At 32.5% G+C, this 16,072-nt stretch overlaps 3 protein-coding genes across 3 annotated transcripts; 1 reads left to right on the forward strand and 2 right to left on the reverse strand.

The window, feature by feature from the left end:
- Positions 1 to 1,799: 1,799 nt before the first annotated feature.
- On the forward strand, positions 1,800 to 5,982 carry LOC132031733 (probable LRR receptor-like serine/threonine-protein kinase At3g47570). Its single transcript, XM_059421656.1, has 4 exons — positions 1,800 to 2,478; positions 2,571 to 2,642; positions 3,398 to 5,542; positions 5,627 to 5,982. Exons 1-4 carry the CDS (start codon positions 1,800 to 1,802, stop codon positions 5,980 to 5,982), a joined length of 3,252 nt encoding a protein of 1,083 aa, XP_059277639.1.
- Positions 5,983 to 10,405: 4,423 nt separating this feature from the next.
- LOC132031734 (probable LRR receptor-like serine/threonine-protein kinase At3g47570) lies at positions 10,406 to 11,568 on the reverse strand. Its single transcript, XM_059421657.1, has 2 exons — positions 10,860 to 11,568; positions 10,406 to 10,755 (listed from the first exon to the last, which is right to left on the reverse strand). Exons 1-2 carry the CDS (start codon positions 11,566 to 11,568, stop codon positions 10,406 to 10,408), a joined length of 1,059 nt encoding a protein of 352 aa, XP_059277640.1.
- Positions 11,569 to 11,648: 80 nt separating this feature from the next.
- Positions 11,649 to 15,759, reverse strand: LOC132031735 (LRR receptor-like serine/threonine-protein kinase GSO2). Its single transcript, XM_059421658.1, has 3 exons — positions 15,075 to 15,759; positions 14,834 to 14,905; positions 11,649 to 13,009 (listed from the first exon to the last, which is right to left on the reverse strand). The coding sequence occupies exons 1-3, from the start codon at positions 15,757 to 15,759 to the stop codon at positions 11,649 to 11,651; spliced, it is 2,118 nt and encodes a 705-aa protein (XP_059277641.1).
- Positions 15,760 to 16,072: the final 313 nt, after the last annotated feature.

A 16,072-nucleotide genomic window follows, 5' to 3' on the forward strand; every position in this document is an offset into this window, starting at 1 on the left:
GATGCTTGACAAAAGAATGTTAAGTGTTATGGTCAAATCCGCGAATCTAACTTGTAATATGTGGGTTCACGTGAACCTAACAGCATAAGAAATTAAATTTACTAAATTTCTATAAATATGTGCATGTCAATCCAATTATTATTGCATATTAACTTGAGGTCGGTGTAGGAATTCATAAACTTCAAATCTTGAATCTGCCTCTGATTAATTGGGATTCTTTCTTTTTTCAAGAAATATGAAGGGTTAAGATCATTCCTAACGGGAGGAAATGGTAAAAAGGAAGTCAGGTTGACAAGAGCTCAAGACTTTCTTAATTTGACGAAAATTATGTAATTACGAACTTGAATTAGTAAATTGCATGGCATCATCACTATAATTAATACACGATGCAGATTCATTCGAAGTTACTCAGTCAATTTTTGAAAGAAATTCTGCTCAGTTGTTATGATAAACTCATCAGATTGTGCTTGCTTAAGTTGATGGGCTAAATCCAATTTAAACTCAGAAAGACTTGCTGCATCTCTCTGCTAAAATAGAAATTGGAGTTTGCCAATTTTATATTACTTGGCGTATTTTAACTTCTACTGCAGAATCTGCAGATAGTCAATTATTATTTATTATTTATATAAAATAGAGTCGAAAGTAATTTGCATGGCTTATGTTGCACTTTGAAGGAGTCTTTACCGTAGAGGTAGTCTCTATTGGGAAAGTTATCATATCCAATTCATGTATGCGTTCCTAATTGGGGATTCAAAGTCAATCTTGTCAAAAGTAAGCATGCTGACATGTTTTGCTATTAGAAGTCTAATATATATGCAAGATACATAACAAAATATTAATCAAAAAAATCCAAGAGATGATGCAGGACGGAGCTAGAAACGGAGACACGGATTCGACCGGACCAGTAGATTTTTTTTTCAAACAATGTATTTATATTAATATATTCATTAAATATATATGTATAAATATTAAACTTAGAATTTAGTTATTACCACTTGAAGTCATCATTCTAAAATCCAGAATATGAGGTTATTTGTATTACCGTCTACGGATGCAATATTGATGATATAGTCAATGTATGTCATTTTTATTCAAATAAATGAAGAGTTTGGAATATGAAGCAAGCACTTCTAATTTTCGGTGTAAATACGGACTTCAATTTTAAAACAATTTAATTTTTAGAAATTATAGATGAAATGCTCCAAAAATAAAACGAAGAAAAGGTGGAAATTAGTGGCGAGAAGGAGTACTTGTATAGCCACAAGGAGGAGTACAGATGAAAAGGAGTTGGCTTAAAATATGATGAAGACAAAATATGATAAAGGGTAGAGTTGAAAAGAAAATTAATGCAAAGAGTATAAGAGGATATTGCTAAAATAGTAAGTCCAATATGAGATTGTTGTACGGTGAAAACTTGAAATCATGATGTTGCATGGTGGTTTGGTTTGAAGTGTAACCAAACTAATCTGGTGTATGAATTGGTATTCTTCATGCTATGAAAGTCTGCATTAATGTAGTCAATCTTCTTGTAACTTTATTAGCTTTTGACAAGAAATTAGCCGCTCCTTATAAAAAGCAGTCACAAAATTATTGACTTAATTAATTCAAACCTATGTTATATGTTCCTTCATTTATATAATAATCACTTCCTTTTTGTTAATAAATAAGTAGATATCGTCTGCGACCTAGTATTACAGTTATAACATGTAGGACATAATTTCAAATTTTTCTTATAAAAGCGTGCACATTGTGAGAAGAAAAGATACAACAAATATTGTTTACACTAATAACCAAAAATAATGAAACGCAATTTGAGGAGTATCCTTGGCCTATTGTTACTATGCTGCATGCATGGTTATTTAGCAGCTGATGATCAATCTGCTCTTTTGGCTTTCAAGTCTCAAATAACTTCTGATCCCTTTGCAGTTTTAACCAAAAACTGGACACAAGGCACTTCATTTTGCAACTGGATTGGCATTTCTTGCAGTACAAAGCATCATCAAAGAGTAACAAAATTAATCCTAAGAAGCTTTGGATTTAAAGGTTCAATAGCAAAAGAAATTGGGAACCTCTCCTTCCTTAGTTTTTTGGATATTGCAAACAACACTTTTATTGGTGAAATACCCGATGAAATCGGGCGTCTGAGGCGTTTAAAATACTTGTCTTTACAAATGAATAATCTCACTGGTCAAATCCCACAAAGCCTTGGATTTCTCACAAGGCTTCAAGTTCTTGATCTTTCTGAGAATGATCTATTTGGAAATGTTCCATTGTCTATATTCAATATCTCCTCTTTAATTATCATTGATTTGAATTTCAATCATCTAAGTGGGACTTTGCCAAATGATATGTGCACTAATCTGCCAGTGTTGCAATATCTATTCATGGGAAAAAATCAATTAGTGGGTGAACTGCCTAGTGGTTTAGATAAATGCACCCAACTTGAAGCCCTGACCTTGTCTTACAACGGATTCACGGGTAATTAACTAACTTGTGCTTCTCATTTACTTTTAGTAATTTCTTCTTCAATTAATTAATCCTCCTTTTTTTGTGATATTATATGTTAATAGGAAATATACCGAGAGACATGTGGAACATGTCAAAGGTTCAAGATATCTTTCTTGGATGGAATAACTTGACAGGTACGTAATTCTATATTTATTAAATCTTGAACACTGTTAGCGAAAATCTTGATTTAGTTTCAAAATGGGTGTTATGCGTTGTGAATTTGGATTAATCGAATCAATAGGTATCGAATTTCAAAAGATTGTTGTAGTTTAACAACTTTGATAGGCTAAACAGAATCTGCTTACTACTACATTTATTACTGGAAAATGTAAACTCCTCACCTCATAGCATTAAAGATCTTTGACATTTCCAAACTTACTCTTCAAGTCAATTAGGAGATTAATATTTGCATTTCAAGGGGTAATAGAAAAAATGATAGCATAACTCTTTGTTCTTCACTTCCAAAAAACAACAAAAAACATAATGCTACCTTGTGTCTACTATATAAGTCCTCAATATCTAATGTTGATCAATTTAACCCCGTCTCAATCCAAGGTCAATAATTTAAGTTTTTTAACATTAACATTTCTCTATACATACAAATCTCTAACAAGATTAAAAGCATTCTAGCGGACATTGACCTAAGTTAGAGAACCAATATTTGAAATTTAAATGCCCTAAACAGAAAACCTTTCCTAGGCTTGTTATGGTTCATCTTCAAGAGGACGTTGAAACAGATTACAAGGATTACTGAACTATGGGAGATAAAAGTATAAAGCATACAACTAACAGTTTTCTGTTATTTACAATAACTTAGTATTGTAATTCTGTTACACAACATTGGACTTTTTAGTGTAGTAATCACACAATTTGACATTATATTTTACAGGATATATCCCCAGTGAAATTGATAACCTATCAGCAATTCGAAGAATAAGTCTACGACGGAACAATTTGGTGGGAAATCTTCCACCATCTATTGGGAATTTGTCAAATCTAGAGATGATAGACCTAGGTCAGAACAGTCTACATGGTGGCATTCCTCAGGAATTTGAACATCTTGTAAATTTGAAAGAAATATATCTTGGTCCAAACAGATTATCCGGTGAAGTTCCAAGACCTATATTCAATATTTCTGGACTAAAAAGGATTTCGTTTGTAGCGAATGAGCTTTCAGGAACACTTCCCTCAAACATAGGCCATAGCCTTCCAAATCTTGAAGGCCTATATCTTGCACGAAACATGTTCACCGGGCTGATTCCTACCTCCATTGTGAATTCCACCAAACTTACCCAACTTGATCTTGGCCGCAATATGTTTAGTGGACATGTACCTATGAATCTTGGAAATCTACAACAGCTTCAGTTCATCAGCTTGCATATAAACCAATTGATGAATGATCCATCTATGGATGAGTTAAGTTTTCTTACCTCACTATCTAATTGCAAGTTTTTGAAGATAGTTCAAATAGAAGGTAACCAATTTAGTGGAAGTCTTCCAAAATCCTTAGGTTCAGGCAACTGGTCCTTTTCCCTTGAATATTTCATTGCCGGTAATAATGGTATCACAGGACAAATACCAACTAACATCAGTAACTTGAGGAACCTGGAGTGGTTAAGCTTGGGATACAATAAGCTTACAGGTACGATTCCTCCAGATTTGGGGAACTTGAGGAGTTTGCAAAGGTTTAGACTGGAGAAGAACAATTTAGATGGAATTATACCAACTAGCTTATGTAACATGGAAAACTTGTACCACATGGACTTGGGCAAAAATCAACTTTCTGGGGAAGTACCAAGCTGCTTTGGAAATCTTTCTTCTTTAAGAGAACTCTACTTAGATTCCAATGCACTAATTTCCCATATTCCATCAACTTTTTGGAGGAACAAAGATTATTTAATTCTCAATTTGTCCTCCAATTTTCTAAATGGATCTCTTGCAGTAGAAATGGGAAACTCAAGGAGTTTGCGGATATTACATTTATCTGGTAATCAGTTCTCTGGTCAAATTCCTAGCACAGTTGGCCAACTACAAAGTTTGGTTAGCCTTTCATTGTCAACGAACATGTTAGATGGTCCTATACCTGAATTATTTGAAGATTTGGTTTCATTGGAATATTTGGATCTATCTAGCAACAATCTATCAGGCATGATCCCCAAGTCCTTGAGGAATCTTCAACATCTCACGTATTTCAATGTCTCATTCAATGGACTCATAGGTGAAATTCCAGATGAAGGGCCATTCGTAAATTTTACAGCTGAATCATTTATGGGTAACCCTGCATTATGTGGATCATCACGCTTCCGTGTGATGCAATGCAGAGTCAATAGCCTTAAAAAAACAAAAAAGAGAAAAGTCTTAACTTTTGTTCTTGTATCAATTTCCTCAGGAGTTGTAGTCATCACTATTTTCATTATTTGGTTGCTGAAATGCCGAAAAAGGAGTAGGGAACTTCCAATAGTTGATACATTTGGTCAAGTACATAGGAGGATTTCGTACCATGATATTGCTCAAGGGACAAACAACTTTGATGAAGCAAACTTGATTGGAAGGGGAGGCCTTGGTTTGGTGTACGAAGGGACACTTGCAGATGGAGTAGTTGTGGCAATAAAGGTATTCAATACAGAACTGCAACATGCATTTAGAAGTTTTGATGTGGAGTGCCAAGTTTTACGTAGCATTCGACATAGAAATCTTGTTAAGGTGATAAGTAGTTGTGCCAATTTTGATTATAAAGTTCTGGTGCTAGAGTACATGCCCAATGAAAACCTCGAACGTTGGCTTCATTCTCCGGACAAATTTTTGGATTTAACTCAAAGAATAAAGATTATGATTGATGTAGCTTCTGCTATGGAGTATTTACATGGAGGTCATTTGTTTGTAGTCATCCATTGTGATTTGAAACCAAGTAACGTACTTTTGGATGGAGATATGGTGGCAAAAGTGAGTGACTTTGGGATATCCAAACTTCTAACAGGTGAGACACTAATAGCACATACCAAGACTTTGGGTACTATTGGCTACATGGCACCAGGTAAATGTTATTACCAAGTTAATTTGTAAATTTTAAATGACGTTAATTATTTTCATTAATGGGATTACGTGAAAAACTTTGCAGAGTATGGGTCAGAAGGCAGAGTGTCAACCATGGGAGATGTTTATAGCTTTGGTATTTTGTTAATGGAGACTTTTACAAGAAAGAGCCCTGTGGATGATCTATTTGTTGGAGACTTCACCTTGAAAAGATGGATATGCCAATCATTACCAAACCGATTGGTGGATGTAGTGGACATTAATTTATTTTCACTGGACGAAGAAAATTTTGCTTCTAAAGAGAGATGCTTTAGATTAATCATGGAATTAGCTCTTGAATGCACAAATGACTTGCCTGAAGAGAGAATTAGCATGGAAGATGTTAATTTACGACTGAAGAAGATCCTAACTCAATTTCTGCAAAATGTTGTGACAAACTAAATGGTAGTGCTGAAATCTATAGTGGAATTGTCACATATTTTCTTCACGGAAAAATAGTTGGGCTAGTACGTAAAATTTAAGAGATTGAAAATGTTTCATTTCAATTATTTAAGGAAGTTTATGTTATGTTTGCTCTTCTTTATATGTGAATTATTTATGTAGGCGTCATTTTTCCTGTTGTTCCTTTTTTCTTCCTACTAGTATTCGTACCCGCGCGATGCGCGAGCGCGGCGGTCCTAAAGAAAATTAATCATGACAAATTCTTATATGTCTTGTTGAAATTTTTAAATGAAATGTCATTGTTATCTTATTTCTTAATATAATATATCTTATACCAAAATTTCAATCAAATTAAAGGAGATGAATCGTATATGCATTCAATAATTTGACCGAAGATACATCAAGAATATAAAGTGAGGTCATAGGGTAAAATTTACTCCATAAGGCTTTATACTCTGAAATGTAGAATTAATTTCATGAGTCATGTCTTATATACGTTTTTTCCTGGCTTCTCTCACACAAAACATAGAAAATTAATACAACGCGGTCATCAAGTAAATCAAATAGGTATTAAATGAATGTTTAAACACAAACATAGAATTCAAGCCAAAAATTACTAAGCTTCAAGATGCTTTTCGTATGGCTCCTCGCGGAGTATAGCTCACATCCAAACATCTGATTGGGGAACGGGGCAACCCCCGTGAAGCTCTGGCGGAAAGGGCAATAAGAGCTTGTTCTATTTTTCTGTTTTTTTTTTTTCTTGGTAAAGACCCTATCTTATAATATGACTTTTCTCATCATAATTTTAAAAAAATTCTCAAGTATTTGGAAGGCAGGAATAACCAAGTCTCATTTCACCGTCGAGAAGTAACACAAAACTAAATTTCTTTTTTCTTACTTAATAACCCATCTTCCTAGCATAACATTTATTTAATGAGAAAACCATATGAGTTGGGATATTCTTTAATAACCCAAAGCTACATCCTTTTTTTGCACAATAACTCAAATTTCCAAATCCTTAAACTGATATCAAAAAGATTAAGAAAACAAAATTAAGGAAGTAAAGCAAAAATACAAAACCATGACCGACACATATAAGATCAAATACTAAGCATAGTAAACCTATCGTGAAAATTCGTAAAGAAAGGGGATATTTCTAATCAATTATTTTATGGGCCAAAGATTTAAGTACTCTCATTCTTGAATTCTCCTTTTCCCCATTACAGACTAATTGAAACTTTCTAAACAAATAAAATAGTTAATTCTTCTAGGTACCTTAAGAACTCTCTTTCTTGAAAAAAAAAAAAATATATTCGCAACTTTAGAAAGACATTACATAGTTAATTCATTCCGGGTATCTTAAAATTTTCCAAAAAAAAAAAAAAAAAAAAAAAAAGGACTTCTAAATTTTGTATTTCAACATTCAAATAATGTGTGATGTTTGCATGTTTGGAAGAACGTCCATGATGATCGTATATCTTCCAGACCCGAAATTAAATAATAATAATAATGATAATAATAATATAAGAAAAATAAAAGTAAATGATATCTTTAATCAAAATACAGCTCAATCAACATTAGTAAATTACCTATTAAAGCATTGAAACTGAAAAGCTATGTAAATTTACCAACTGAAAAGCTATTAAAGCATTACCACCTACATTTCTTGATTCAAAAGTCTCAATTTATAAGCTTCATCCGTTGCTTTATTGTAGCTTTATAAATCTGCAATAAATGAAGATACATTAGTCAGTATTAATAATCTTGTAACTATAAGTCGAACAATTTATAGCGAAAACACGATAAAATGATTTATCCGCGCATAAGTTACATATACACGTCTAAACTCATTATAGAATTGCAAATGAAGCAACTAATTGCTACAATTTCTTGAGCAAAGAAAATGCACAATAAACTAATAAACCTATAAAAATTAACATTTTAACAATTCAAAAGACCACCAAAATGAGAACCACTTTTACATTCGTAGACCAAAATACAGATGGAGGAAACTAGATTTACTGAACTTCTCATTTTCAAAACTTCCTTATGAGAATTTCTAATTGAGAATTTTATATCGTATTTTCAGATATGAAATTCTTAAGCAAAGAAGAATAAATTTTTCCATCAATAGTTTTTTTGCCATTCACTCCCCCTCTTTATATAGCACTCGCTAGGAGTTTTGCCTTTCGAATTCAAAAATTTTTACTTTTGGTAAGATTTGATTTGCTTTATATTCAATTAAAAAGTTTTGATCAGATTTGATTTGCTTTGTTTTTGAATTTAAAATGTTTACCCAATAGAAATTTGCAGATGCTATCTTTATGTTTATCTTGAAATAATTAGTTAACAGTAGGAGTAGGATTGTAGGTGTAGGATTATAAATGTGGCTAATATCTCCATCTGTATCTTTAATTTATTTATAGTATATTATATATATAGATTCTTTAAATTAATAAAGCAAAAATAAAATAGAGCCTTACCGGTATGAGAATGTCCTGCCGGCAGTTTTTTTCCAATTTCCTTTTGTTTAATATATCGCTTTTTCTTATTCATAACAAATTAATTAGTTTAACTCTCTCTCTATATATATATATATTATATTTTCAAATTAGTTGAGATAGGATAGTACTTATTTTTTCAAAAATGTGTATCTTTGAAGCCAAATTCAAAAAATTCTATCATCCCAGACAGATCTATATTTTCGGCTCTCACATCCAAGACAGATCTATATTTTCGGCTCTCACATCCAATTCAAAACAACTATTCAGATAAGGAGGAATAAATACATAATATGACTTATATCTTACTAAAAATAACTTATTTTAAAAAGTATTTTTTTTAAAAAGTACTTTTCAAAAAAATACTTTTTGGCTAAAAAGTGTTTGGCCAATTAATTTAAAAAACTTTTCAATTAGTGTTTGCCAAGCTTTAAAAAAGTGTTTCTATGTGTATTTTTCTCAAAATACTTTTTAACTATTTTTTTTAACCACGAAAAAAAAAAAAGTCTTATTTTTACCAAACACCTCACTTTTTTTAAAATAAGCTCTTATTGAAAAATAAGTACTTTTGGGGGAAAAATAAGCTTGGCCAAACAGGCTATTAATCTTACTGTTAGATAAGGTTGAATTTCATTTTTGAATTTGAAACTAACAATATTTAATTAAAAAAAAGTCTTATTACATAATTTAATAGATATTGTCCTAAAATTACTAAGTGGCTTATTCGCATTGCTTATACCTCTCCTATTTTATATATATAGATATAGATTCATCAATCAATGAACTTTTACCATCGAAGATGTATCATTTCCTCTCTGGCATTTTTCTGAACTTGGTTAATTATAGGGCTAGGCATAAACACCGAAAACCGAAAAAATGGACCGAATCGAATTAATTCGGTTTTTCGGTTTTTCGGTGTTTTGGTTCTGTTTCGGTTTTTTTTATGACAAATTCGGTGTTTCGGTTCGGTGTTCGGTTTTGGGTCAACGTTTCTTCAGTATTTCAGTTTAACCGAAGTTTTTTTTTTTTTTTTTTTTTTTTGAAGATTTACTACATGAGTACAATTTTTTTTTACAACACTCAATCCACTCTCTCAGGCCCAAATTAATGTATATGATTAATAAAAAGAAGAAATTTGCTAAATTCCGGAAGCCATCAAAGATTCAGCGGAAAATTTTCCATTCAAAAATCAAAAGGACCTACAAGAATGGAACAAATTATTTAGAGATTATAATGCAAAATAGAAGACAATTGATAATAATCACAAAAAGATTTTGTTTATTGTCGGATGTTTGGTTCATCATATTAAAATTTGGACGTGAGATGTACTATTTAGAACATCTATAGGTTTAAATTGGATAAATAAATTTGTCTTCAATAATACTCATGGCCTATATTAAATCATTTTTTCCAATTTGGGATTGGTTTTTATACCATCTTGATCAAAATAATTAGCTGAATGTATATAAATGATTATCAGACAAATAATACTTTTAAGGGGAAGATAAAATAAAGCATACAATAAGAATATGGTCTATTAATTCGGTGCGGTGTTCGGTCTTGAAAAAAATCGAACTAGAAAAACTGAAACCGAACCGAACCGAACTTCAAAAAATTGAACCGAACTAATTCGGTGCGGTGTTTGGTGTCCACTTTCAAAAAACCGAACCGAACTTTGAAAAAATCGAACCGAAGAATCGAACGCCTAGCATGATACATCATTCGTACAAAAGTGAATTTAGAATTTGAATAAGTAAGATCACTTATTAATCCCGTACAAACAATCTTGATATTGCATTCCCTGTATTAACTAATTCATCAACCAAACGACCCCAAGTAACATTAAAATTAAAATATAATAAGAAAACATAGGAATCCAAACAGCCCATTCGCCCCACAACTTCCCAGCTTCGTCTAGTACATCAAGGTTTATTGTGCAGAGTTTGGATCTTGTTGAGCCTTACAAGGACGTCATCCATGGTAATTCGGTCTTGAGGCAAGTCCGCGGTACATTCAAGAGCAATTTCCAATACTGATCTCAAACAACTTTCAGTAGCTAACAAATGTTCATTATCGTCATCTCTTGAAAATAAATTGACATCCACAATGTCCATGACCCTATGAGGATATGATTCGGCGACCCATCTCTTCAATGTAAGCTCTCCAACAAATTGATCATCTACTGGCTTCTTTCTTGTGAAGGTTTCCATCAATAAAATACCATAGCTATAAACATCCCCCATTGTTGACACTATCCCTTGTGACCCGTACTCTGCAATTTGTAACTTAGCCATCAAAACGAAATACATATATTGGTACATATGCATATAGAGTACAGTGTTAAAGAAGGAAATTAGTAAGTAAAAAATTGATCACCTGGTGCCATGTAGCCAATGGTGCCTAAGGTCTTGGTTAACGCTACTGGATCATGCGCCGTCAAGCTTGATATACCAAAGTCACTTACTCTGGCAACCATGTCTCCATCCAAAAGTATGTTACTTGGTTTTAAGTCGCAATGGACCACAACAAGTGAATGACCTTTGTGTAGATACTCTAAGGCACAAGCCACATCAACCATAATTTTCAGTCTTGGGACTAAATCCAAGAAATTATTGTGAGAGTAAAGCCAATAATCAAGATCTCCATTAGGCATGTACTCTAGCACCAATGCCTTGAAATCAAGATTAGCACAACTACTAATCACCTTAACAAGATTTCTATGGCGAATATTGCGCAAAACTTCACACTCCAAATCGAACCTTTTGAATGCATCTTGTACTTGTACATTGAAAACCTTTATAGCAACTACTGTCTCATTTGCAAATTTCCCCTTATACACCATACCAAGGCTTCCCTTTCCAATCAAATTCGATTCTTCAAAGTTGTTAGTCCCTCGAACAATTTCATAGTAAGAAAATCTCTTGTGTGATTGACCATTCCAATCGGTTAAAGGAATAAGTTGGTCGTTTCGCTTTCGATATTTCAGCAACCAAATAATGAAAATGGTCATGAGTATGGCTCCAGCTACAACAGGTCCAAGAACAAATTTTAGTATTACTTTTTTCATCCCGTTTCTTCTTCTCATATTGTTCTGGTTTTTGCACGCCTTGACGTGGAATCTAGAGGGTCCACACAACTCCGTGTTACCGAAATTCAGCCGTGAAATTACCAAAAAGGTCCTCCATCTGGAATTTCACCAGATAGTTCATTGAAAGAGACATTCAGATGGATGAGGTGCTCAAGCTTTGCCAATGACATAGGAATTTGGCCTGATAAATTGTTGTGCGATAGATCCAAGTTTTCCAAGCTGACCAAATTTTCAAATGACTTAGGTATAGCACCATCTAACCTATTTATATCTAATGAAAGATTTACCAAATTCTGAAGTTGTCCAATAGTGCTTGGAATTTGACCAAACAACTGATTTCCTGATAGATATAACTCAATTAAACCCCTCATATTTCCAATCTCCAACGCCAATGGACCACTTAACTGATTGAAGGACAAACTCACTATTGAAATGTCTTTGTTGCTCCAAAAATTTAACGGAATATTTGAACTTAAAGAATTCGAATCCAAATAAATATTTCTTAACGAAGAAATATTCCCCAAACACCCTAATATTTGCCCTGAAAACTGATTTCTTCTCAAGTCCAAATAGTATAATTCTTTGATATTGCATAAGCTTTCAGGTATGATCCCATCTAATTTGTTCTCATACATTCTCAAAGTTTGCAACTTTTTCAAGTTTCCCAATTCTTGAGGAATTGAACCAATCAACTCATTGGCTCCCAGTGTTAACCACGACAAGTTAGTTAAATTACCAATTCCAACTGGGATTTTCCCCCTGATTCCACAGTTATAGGCAACGAACCTCTCAAGAGACAGCGATAAGTTTGTTAAGGATGATTTCGGAAGACTGCCATTAAACTGGTTGTCTCCTATCATTAAAAATTTCAAGAACTTGCAATGTGAGAGGGAATTTAGAAAATTCAATTCGCCCGTAGAAAGATCATTTGTGAACTGATTCCTCTGCAAGTTGATGCTTTGAATCTGCTGGAGATTTATTCCAAGATCAATTGGTACATTTCCACTAAACATGTTCCTTCCAAGATCAAGAAAATTGAGCTTAGTGGCATTTGAGATTGAGCTAGGAAGTGTACCACTAAATTTGTTTATGCCAAGATAAAGTCCCTCAAGATTTGGGAGGCTATATGCTAAGTTTGAAGGAAGTTTACCAGACAGAGTATTTGCCGCAAGTGCTATTACTTTTAGTGATGAAATGTTGAAAATTCCAAGAGGAACATCACCTGATAGCATGTTAGATCCAAGATATAGTTCTTCAAGACTAGAAATATGTCCTAGGTCTGGAGGAATATTACCATGAATATTATTGTCACTAATGTCTATCATCACTAGAGTTGACAAATTTCCAAGAGATGGTGGCAGTGTTCCAACCAACTGGTTTCTGAAAAGACTCAATCTCCGAATTGATGAGAGGTTCTCTATTTCACTTGGAATATTTCCTGCAAATTCATTTTACACTTATACGGTCACTACTGAAAAAAAAAAATAGCAACGAAAGAATTATGTAGCTAATCAGCAAATTAGCGATGAATTAGCTATAAAGTTCGTAGCTAATTTCAATTTTTTTCTTGCAGTGGGTTATTACCACATTTCTTTTGCTCGATATATCTAGAAAATAAAAATTATATACTTTGGAGTTTATGAGACTTTAATTTCTTCTTATATACCACTCAATTCTTATTATAAAAATAAAATAGAAAAGAAAAGGGCTAGAAGGAAAAAGAATCTCTTTTTGGCTACTAGTTATATATATAAATTTCTTTTAAAGTTGGACCATTTCTCAATTTATATGTGTCCATTGTCATCGTGCGCGCAAAGACTATGCTAATCTTCTCTCTGTTCTAATTTTATCTCATGACGCCAAAGGAACCATTAGGAGGATATTGGATTACTAGGTATTAGAGATTGTTACTTGTTAGATGTTTCTTTCTTCTCATGTTTTTGCTGAATACTTCTTCTAATAAAACAAAATAAATTCACTTAACCTCTTAGCTTTTTGGGCTTGGAAAACAATGTCCTCTTTACTTTTTGAATGGAACAATAAACTATCTTGATTTTAAATTAACAATCAAAAAGAGCCAGGTCACTGCATACATATTTAAAATGTCAAAAATTGGCCTCAATTAGGATATATGAAATATAACACGTACAATTTTTTCAATAAATAAAAGAATTTGAGAGATAATATTGTATATAGAAAATTGAAATTTCAAATCTCTCTTTTTCCTCCTCTAGCTTTTTTCTTTCATTTTTAAAATCTCAATTTGCTTAATGGTTTTTTTTTTAGAGCTTCAGTTTTAATTTAAATGTCTTGATCCGTTTAAAAAGGTCTAATTATTTTAAAATTAAAAAAAAAATTATCTCATGCAGAATAAGGTCTTATTTCCTTACCTCAAAATATTTCACCAATTAACTGAAATAGACTCCGTTATATACAATAAAATATTATTGAGTACTTTAGATAAGTCTTTTTTATTTGAAAAAAACTGTAATAGTCCATCTTAATTGATGGTCATTTTTGACATTTTAAAAATACAGGCTATGACCCACATCATTTTTGGCCCTTGATTTAAGATTTATGGAATTTATTTTCCCGTTCTAAAGGTGAAGGGGTATAATTTTTCAAGCCCAAAAGATGAAGAGGGAATAATCTCCCACTAAATAAATGTTTTAAAATAGTTTATACTACCCAAAATTCTAGGTGGTGATGTTGACTTTTACAAATGGATTTAAGTTATACTCTCTCCGTCCCAAAATAAGTATCACCATAGCAAAAAAAAAAAAATGTTGTTTCAAATAAGTGTTGCCTTAGGAATTCAAGACAAAAATTGAAAAGTGTTTTCAACTATGCCCTTAGCATTACAAAAGTAGTCCTCTTTAACATTGCTCAATTCTCAAAAAACATCTAGTAATAAATAGGGGCAGTTTAGTAAAATTCACATTATATTTATTGATTCTTTATGGGCGTGAATTTTGCTAAGATGACACTTAATTTGGGACGGAGAGAGTATGTACTAATAATGTAATTTTCTTATATCATCCTAGTAATTTAACCTGTTATAACACGTTTCTAATTATTAAAGATTATCAATCGCGCCTATTACATAAAGTTACCTGTAATGACTTGATTGTATAAATATTTTTACATCATCGTTATACTCTTTACAAATTTGTTTGCAATTTCTACTTCTATCAAATTTATTTATTTTCTAAAATCACAAGAGTTATTGCTTCAGCCATGTTTTGCTCATTATGTATATTACCTGTAAGGTTATTCCCAGCAAGAAATAAATCTTGAAGTTTTGCCAAATTCCACATGTCTCTCGGCAAACTTCCTGTTAATACATACATATATGCAATCTAAGAATATCAGTAACAAAGGTAAATCAAATTAAACTTCAAGTCTTGAACTTATTTTTGTATGCATAGAACAAGTATTAGGATATAAAACCAAGATAAAAAGTGAGGAAATATTAGTCCAAGAATTGAATTAATATTACGTACCTGTGAACTGATTATATGACAAGGAAAGATAAACAAGTTGCGTGCATTGGTTCAGCCCACTTGGAATTTGGCCTACTAATTGATTATTTGAGACGGATAAACCTTGTAGATTTGGAAACTTAGTACAAAACGCCCTTGGGAGATTCCCACTAATCCTATTTTGTCCCAAATCCATAATCCTTAAGAAAGAGACATTATTAAAGATGGCCAAAGGAACATGTCCATATAAATCATTACCAGAAAGATCCAGCATTTCAATCATGTTAAGGTTCCCAAGGCTCCCGGGGATTTCGCCACTGAGATTATTCATTTGCAAAGACAAGTATTTTAAATGCCTCAGACCTCCGATTTCATCAGGGATTTGGCCATGGAATGTATTGTTTCCAATATCCAAAAAACTAAGGAAGGAGAGGTTCCCAATTTCTTTTGCTATTGAACCTCTAAATCTAAAGCTTCTCAGGACTAATTTTGTCACTCTTTCATGATGCCTTTTACTGCAAGAAATGCCAATCCAGTTGCAAAATGAAGTGCCATGTGTCCAGTTTTTGGCTAAAACTGCAAAGGGATCAGAAGTTATTTGAGACTTGAAAGCCAAAAGAGCAGATTGATCATCAGCTGCTAAATAACCATGCATGCAGCATAGTAACAAAAGGCCGAGGAAACTCATCAAATTCCTTCCCATCATTTTTGGTTATTAGCGTAAATAAAAGTTGTTGTATGTTTAATTTCTTCTTACAATTTGTAAGTGTACGTCCTCGAGCTTTTATAATAGCATGTAACTTATACACAAGTCATATAAACTACTTAAGAACTGTGCTCCTATTAGCTGGCAAACAATTTGCAAGTTAAAGTAAGGCCTGTTAATTATTTTTAATAATTATGATTAAGATATTTGAGTCTAAATTCATATCTGATTATTAACATAATATATAATGTGTATTAATTTATTAACAACGTTGAACAATTAATTAAGTATGTTTATTTCCTCGACATCTAAC

The sequence above is a fragment of the Lycium ferocissimum genome, chromosome 9, assembly GCF_029784015.1.
Source record: "Lycium ferocissimum isolate CSIRO_LF1 chromosome 9, AGI_CSIRO_Lferr_CH_V1, whole genome shotgun sequence".
Classification (NCBI taxonomy): domain Eukaryota; kingdom Viridiplantae; phylum Streptophyta; class Magnoliopsida; order Solanales; family Solanaceae; genus Lycium; species Lycium ferocissimum.

Bases quoted from the DNA above. Each gene is read 5' to 3' on its own strand.
- LOC132031733 (XM_059421656.1), top strand. From the start codon at position 1,800: ATGAAACGCAATTTGAGGAGTATCCTTGGCCTATTGTTACTATGCTGC. The intron at 2,479-2,570 runs GTAATTAACTAA...ATATGTTAATAG, and splicing joins GTCTTACAACGGATTCACGG to GAAATATACCGAGAGACATG. The intron at 5,543-5,626 runs GTAAATGTTATT...AAAACTTTGCAG, and splicing joins TATTGGCTACATGGCACCAG to AGTATGGGTCAGAAGGCAGA.
- LOC132031734 (XM_059421657.1), bottom strand. From the start codon at position 11,568: ATGAGAAGAAGAAACGGGATGAAAAAAGTAATACTAAAATTTGTTCTT. The intron at 10,756-10,859 runs GTGATCAATTTT...TACAAATTGCAG, and splicing joins CATTGGCTACATGGCACCAG to AGTACGGGTCACAAGGGATA.
- LOC132031735 (XM_059421658.1), bottom strand. From the start codon at position 15,759: ATGATGGGAAGGAATTTGATGAGTTTCCTCGGCCTTTTGTTACTATGC. The intron at 14,906-15,074 runs GTACGTAATATT...ATGTATTAACAG, and splicing joins GTCATATAATCAGTTCACAG to GAAGTTTGCCGAGAGACATG. The intron at 13,010-14,833 runs GTAATATACATA...ATGAATTTGCAG, and splicing joins TGCTGGGAATAACCTTACAG to GAAATATTCCAAGTGAAATA.